Genomic DNA, 6688 nt, shown 5'->3' on the forward strand with positions numbered 1-6688 from the left:
CCACGGGCAGTGGACACCACTAGGGATGGAAACAACGAGCCGCGGGCAGCGTGCTCAAATGAGAATGTGTGTAGAACGACTGAAAGAAATCTCAGCTGCGTCGAACACAAGGCACACCGCCTATTATTCCGCATATTGCCAGTTACGCTATATGGAGTCGGCAACAGGCGCGTGGATACATATGCACTCTTCGACGAACGCTCGTCTGTGTCTATGATCGACGACAAACTGAGACGTGCATTAAACCTAACTGGCGAGCGACGGCAGTTGGAGATAAATTGGTTCGGCGTCAAATCGGCCAGAGAGCCCGCTATGACGATCAACTTGCAAATAAGCGGAGCAGGCAAAGATCAACGCTTCGACTTACGAAGTGTTCACGCAGTGAGAAACTTGAGTTTGCCGATGCAAACCCTGCAACGATGTGACTTGCAATACAATGGTCAGGAGGATCGGCCAATTAAGGCATATAAGAATGCAGTGCCAAAGCTGCTGATTGGACTGGATCATGCCCACCTGGGATGGCCAACCGAAAGCAGACAGCTTTCAGTAAATGGGCCCTTTGCAGCGGCAACCAAGCTGGGATGGCTGATCTTTGGCCCGACGAGGGATAATGGTAGAGAGCCATCGTCGACATCATGCCATCTGACTGAGGCGCAAGACAATGCGGTGCAAATGGTCAATGACTACTTTGACGTTGAGAACTTCGGCGTGAAGCTTGCACCGCCTGTTACGGCCAGTGCGGACAACAGAGCACAGCGAACGCTTGAAGATACGACTGCAAGATTGGGAAAGAGGTTCCAGACAGGACTCTTATGGAAGCGTGAAGACATCGTAATGCCACGGAGCTACGATATGGCACACCGGAGATTACTAAATATTGAAAGGAAAATGAAACGTGACCCACAATTTGGCCTAGCCTACAGGCAAATCATGGACGATTATGTAAAGAAGGGATACGCTCGTCGTTTGGAGCAAGATGAGGTACACTTGGCCAACGACGACAAGCTGTGGTACTTGCCACACTTTGGAGTGATGAATCCCAATAAGCCAGGAAAGCTGCGACTGGTCTTCGACGCAGCGGCGAAAGTTGGCAACGTATCGCTGAACTCGGTGCTGGACAAGGGTCCACAGCACTACAAGGCACTGCCAGCCGTGCTCTTCCACTTCAGAGAAGGGCGCTGTTGGAGTTTGCGGTGACATCAAGGGAGATGTTTCACCAAGTTGGTCATACGGCCAGAGGTATAGATGCGCGCAACGCTTTCTATGGCGTGATGGAGACGACCAACGAGATCCAGACATTTACGAAATGACCGTGATGACGTTCGGCGCAGCCTGCTCACCCAAGTGCGGCGCACTACGTGAAAACCATTAATGCGCTCGAACATCAACACACGGATCTACGTGCGGTCAAAGCCATAACTGAATACCACTACGTGGACGACTACGTGGATAGCTTTACAACGGAGAAGGAAGCCATCGACGTCACGTCACGAGTGAGAGAGATACATGCCGGAGCTGGGTTTGAGCTTTGTCAGTTTGCATCCAGTTCGCAAACTGTGCTTGACGCCTTAGGCCGACATGGAGCAGCTAAAGGCGTACAATGGTATGAAGGAGAAGAGAAGATACTGGGAATGTACTGGCAGCCAGCCACGGACGAGTTTAAATTCAACATTAAGTTCAACAAGGTTCCCAAGAGCGTGATGACTGGCAAGAGGACTCCTACAAAAAGAGAATTTCTGAGTATGCTCATGTCAACGTTCGATCCCTTGGGATTCTTATGCTGCCTTATGATTACCGCCAAATTGTTACTGAGAGAGATTTGGCGAAGAGAGATCCACTGGGATGAATCTCTACCGAGTGGAATAAGTGACGCCTTTGAGAAGTGGCGCCAAGAGCTTGCAGATGTGGAGAGGTTTCGATGTACACGTTTCTACTTTGGACTAGGAAAGGTCTTGGACACGCAACTTCACATATTTGTGGATGCCAGCCAGTCTGCATTTGCCGCTGTGGCATACTGGCGAGTCACAAGTGAGGACAGGGTGCGAGTTATGTTTGTGTGTGCTAAAACAAAATGCGCTCCAATGCGCACTATGTCAATACCACGGCTGGAGCTGCAGGCAGCGGTTCTGGGAACGAGGCTGATGAGCACTGTGAAGAAGGAGCACAACATCGCCATCAGTGACACCATACTCTGGATGGATTCCAAAACAACACTACTTTGGATTAGCAGTAAACACCGCCGCTATAAACAGTTCGTTGGAAACCGAGTGGCAGAGATTCTGGAATCAACAGATGCAGCGCAATGGCGCTGGGTACCAACAGCTGACAATGCCGCTGACGATGCAACGAGAGCGCAGTCCAACGTTGACCTTGGTCAGGAGTCACGTTGGTTGAACGGGCCTACGTTCTTAAGGAAACCAATCGAGTGTTGGCCGCAGGCAGCGGCCCATTACGATATGGTCAATGAGGATGAGGAGGAGATGCCTAGTGAGTTCGCCCTGATCACTACGCAACCCTTTGTTATATCGTTTCAGAGATTTTCGTGCTACATTCGTCTGTTGAGGATCACTGCTTGGATACAGAGATACCTAAGACGATGTCGCGGGCAGCGGGATCCGCTTGAGAGCTACGGCCTTACGGCTAAGGAATGTGAGGATGCAGAGAGTCTGTTGATACGACGTGCACAACTTGAGTCATTTCCGGACGAGGTGCGAGCCGCGCACAGTCAGGACTTGGTTGCTGGGAGAAGCGACATAGAAGGATTGGCACCGTATCTAGACGAGCACGGGGTATTGAGAGCATATGGCAGAGTAGACGCAGCGCTATGTATGCCGTATAGCGCGAGACGGCCGATGATACTCTCTCACCGGCACCCCTTATCAAAGATGATTGCAAATCACTACCATGTGAAGATGAGGCATCAGAACCTGGATGCCACCATTAGCGAGATACGAAAGAAGTACTGGGTGACGAATCTGCGCCGCTTGCAGCAGAATGTCGTACACTCATGCGCCGTGTGCAAACGGCACAACCAGTGCAACCAATGATGGCACCATTGCCCGAGGATCGCCTGGAGGCCAACGGATGGCCGTTCAAATATACAGGACTCGACTACTTTGGGCCCCTAGTAGTGGTAGCCGGTCGCCGCAAGGGAAAATGCGATGGGTCGCCTTGTTTACCTGTTTGACAACAAGGAGCGATCCATCTGGTAGATTGGCATACGATCTCTCGACGGATGCCTGCATAATTGCAATGCGCAATTTTATGTGCCGACGAGGCCCAGTTAAGAGATTACGGAGTGACAACGGCAAGAACTTCGTCGGGGCCGATCGAGAGGCCAAAAAGTTCACTGAGGTCTTTGAGCCAGTTAGGATTCAGGAGGAGCTTGCTAAGAGAGGAATTGAGTGGATATTCAACTGCCCATCGAACCCGTCTGAAGGAGGAATATGGGAGCGAATGGTGCAGTGCGTCAAGCGAGTGCTACGCCATACTCTGCAAGAGATGACGCCGAGGGAGCACGTACTGCAGAGCTTGCTGATAGAGGCGGAGAACATTGTAAACTCTCGCCCTCTTACGCACTTGCCAATATCTGTGAATCAAGAAGCGCCTCTAACGCCAAACGACCTACTGATGGGTGCTGCAAACGCACCAGATACACGTGTCACCGACGGGCAGAAGCTTGAGCGAAGAACTACAAGGAAGCAGTGGCGAATAGCACGCATGTTGAGGGACCGCTTCTGGAAGCGATGGGTCCATGAGTATCTGCCTACGCTCATGCGACGCGAGAAATGGTGCAGGCGCACCAAGCCGACGCGCGTAGGAGATATAGTGTTCCTCTGCGATCCAGATATGCCGCGCCGAGAATGGCGCATGGGAATCGTTGAGGAAATCTACGCTGGAGCAGATGGAGTAGCGCGACGGGCTAGTGTGAGAGTGACTGACGGCAACTATGGCCGCCTGATGGTGCGTCCCGTCTCCAAACTAGCCGTTTTGGATGTGAGTGAAGCAGTTCCTTCACGGGGGAGGGTATGTCGCGGGACGACCAATTAGTATTTAAGTATCGATAGTTTATTGCGATTATTGTGACGGTCACACCGTCTAGTATAAAAACAGCTGTGAGCGATAGGATCGTTCTTGTTAAGTTTAAAGAGTTTAGAGGGAGTCACTGCGGTAAGAGTTAAGCAAATGTAAAGATATGAATTGTAATTGAATTTCCTACAGAATAAAATCCACCGATAACTACATACATCGAGTTCTACGCCAATGAACGTGGGTTCCAACGCAACCTCTAAATTCGATCGACGACAGCATTTATAGTTAAGTTATTGTGTGTATTATCAGATCAAGTAAAAATCAATTCGATAGCATCATGATCTACAAACCAGAGAACGGTATGGGTACCAGCAAAGTCCCGAAAGATACGGCCAAAGGAAAATGTGCGCGCTCACAAAATGCGCTCGGCTCTCTCTCTCTCTCTCTCTACATTGGCAGCGGCGCTGACGAGACAGCAAGTAGCAAAGCACACAAAAATAATTTTGATTTTTTTGTGTATTTCTTCGGGAGTTTGTTTGTTACCCATGCAATAATTTTAGGCTAACCATGAAAAAAATTGTCGTACATGGTACATGGTAATTTTTAGGGCAGATGCACTTATGCCGTTCTGTGGTACAAGCCATGGTGGATGACTCTATTAGATCAGCTCGTCATAATGGATCAAGAATATATGTACTTTATGGGATATACTGTTTGACTCTCCCAATATATGTAAATGCTTAAACAACTTTATAAAAAACTTAATTTTTAACACCTTATTTAAATTTAATGTTAGATATTTTTTGTAATCGTTTTCTTTTACTGTTGACTGTTCATAGTTGACATTATATAAAATAAATAAATAAATAATACTAAGCTTTTTACTCACAATTCATATTTGACCAACTTATTAGTCTCATTACATTTTCTACCTCGAGGAAATTATATGTACATCAGAGAACGGCTGGGGTGGCACTTTTTTGAAACCATGGTGACATTCACAAAGCATGGGTGTGGGTAAATACGCGCGCAAGCAAAACTGAGGCATATGCCTTTACTCATATACACAAGACAAGCCTGGGTGTTCGCAAGTGCCGAAAAATAAGGGCAAAAGAAAATGTGCGCACACGCAAAATGCGATCGGCAGGAATATAAGAATAAGCGAGAAAAAATCTCGCTTGTTGTCTCGCTCTGTCTGCTCTGGCAGCCGCGCCGACGCAACAGCAGTTAGCGAAAGAGTCGCGCATATTAGGCAAGCAAAAAATTGCATGACCTTTTTTTGTGTTTCTTCACATTCATTTCGAAGCCTTTATTGAACTTACCCAGCAAAGGCTTTGTAAAGGCTCATGGACAAAAATTGTCGGGCAACAAGAGCCCGCAAATTGGCTGCTTGGTGGGTAATAATACCATTAAGTAACGATGGGCGATTTTAGGGGTGGGTACACTCATGCCGTTCTCTGATGTACATACAAAATATGTTCTGTTTCTAAGCAATTTTTTTTGTTTTTCTAGAGACATTTTAGGTAACATACTTCCTTAACCAAAAAAAAATTGTGTAACAATAATTATTTTAGAAAAACCAATATAAAAGAAAAAAAGGCGCATTAAAGGTTGTCGCAGCAAACTTTTACATACACTTTGACTAGGGCATCGCATAAAACACACGGATGATGCGCTTCGAAACACATACACACAAAATGGATAACGCGTCACAGCTTGCAACACAGCTGAGTAGGGAGAAGAGTAGAAAAAAATATGTTTTTTTCAAAAATAGCAGCGACACTGACGGTTTTTATAAAAATTGAAAAGGATATCATTGAGTTGTGCAAATGTACATATGTATGCAGAAGAAGGCGTGGTAGACCCTATAAAGTAGTCGATGTACTCATGTCCGCTTGTCCGTCCGCCCGTCTGTATGAGCAACGAGAACTCGGAGTCTATAAGAGCCAGAGAAACCAAATTTCGTATGTAAGTTATCCTATTTCCCAAGCTTATATTTTTGAAAAATCATCATTCCGCCTTCCGTCGCAATTTAAAAAAAAACCACAGCAAAATCGGAAAAAAAATAATTAAATCATACATAAGATTTTTAATGTTCTTGACCGATACCGAACATTTCACAACGGATATATAACTTAGGAATTATTCACATTTTAATTTTCCATATAGGCAGCGGGGTACGCTTGCTTATACCACTAAGCATACAATACTTGCTTAGTGCTAATCAGAGAACGGCATGAGTGCACGCACCACTAAAAACACAACGCGTACACCATGAGTAGTACTGCCCACACAGAAGCGAATTGGATCAGACCACAATGCAATTTCTTGTGCTTATAAAAAATGATTTCAGCAGCATTTTGTGCCGCAGGCAATTCGTATCCGAAGCCAAAACAACAAGAAAAGGGGTCAAAAATGATTTCCTGCGTCCTTCTGTTTCCTAACTGCTGTTCGCGTCGGCGGTCGCTGCCAAATGCAGACAGAGCCGAGACAGCAAGCGAATTGTTTCTCGCTTTATGCTTGTAAATTGCAGCCGATCGACTCGCGCACATTTCCTTTCGCTTGCTTCGTTTGGGTAAAAACACAAACGGAACCTTTAAACCTCGGATCTCTCTGGCGTTGTTTTGTGCGGCTGCTATGCGCCGCACAAGCAATT

At 46.8% G+C, this 6688-nt stretch overlaps 1 protein-coding gene across 1 annotated transcript; it reads left to right on the forward strand.

The window, feature by feature from the left end:
• Positions 1-3516: 3516 nt before the first annotated feature.
• Positions 3517-4804, forward strand: LOC117134669. Its single transcript, XM_033293077.1, has 2 exons — positions 3517-4170; positions 4222-4804. The coding sequence occupies exon 1, from the start codon at positions 3631-3633 to the stop codon at positions 4048-4050; it is 420 nt and encodes a 139-aa protein (XP_033148968.1). The 5' UTR covers positions 3517-3630; the 3' UTR covers positions 4051-4170; positions 4222-4804.
• The last annotated feature ends 1884 nt before the right edge of the window (positions 4805-6688 follow it).

This window comes from Drosophila busckii, chromosome 2R (assembly GCF_011750605.1).
Source record: "Drosophila busckii strain San Diego stock center, stock number 13000-0081.31 chromosome 2R, ASM1175060v1, whole genome shotgun sequence".
NCBI classification, from domain to species: domain Eukaryota; kingdom Metazoa; phylum Arthropoda; class Insecta; order Diptera; family Drosophilidae; genus Drosophila; species Drosophila busckii.

Bases quoted from the DNA above. Each gene is read 5' to 3' on its own strand.
- LOC117134669 (XM_033293077.1), top strand. From the start codon at position 3,631: ATGGGTGCTGCAAACGCACCAGATACACGTGTCACCGACGGGCAGAAG.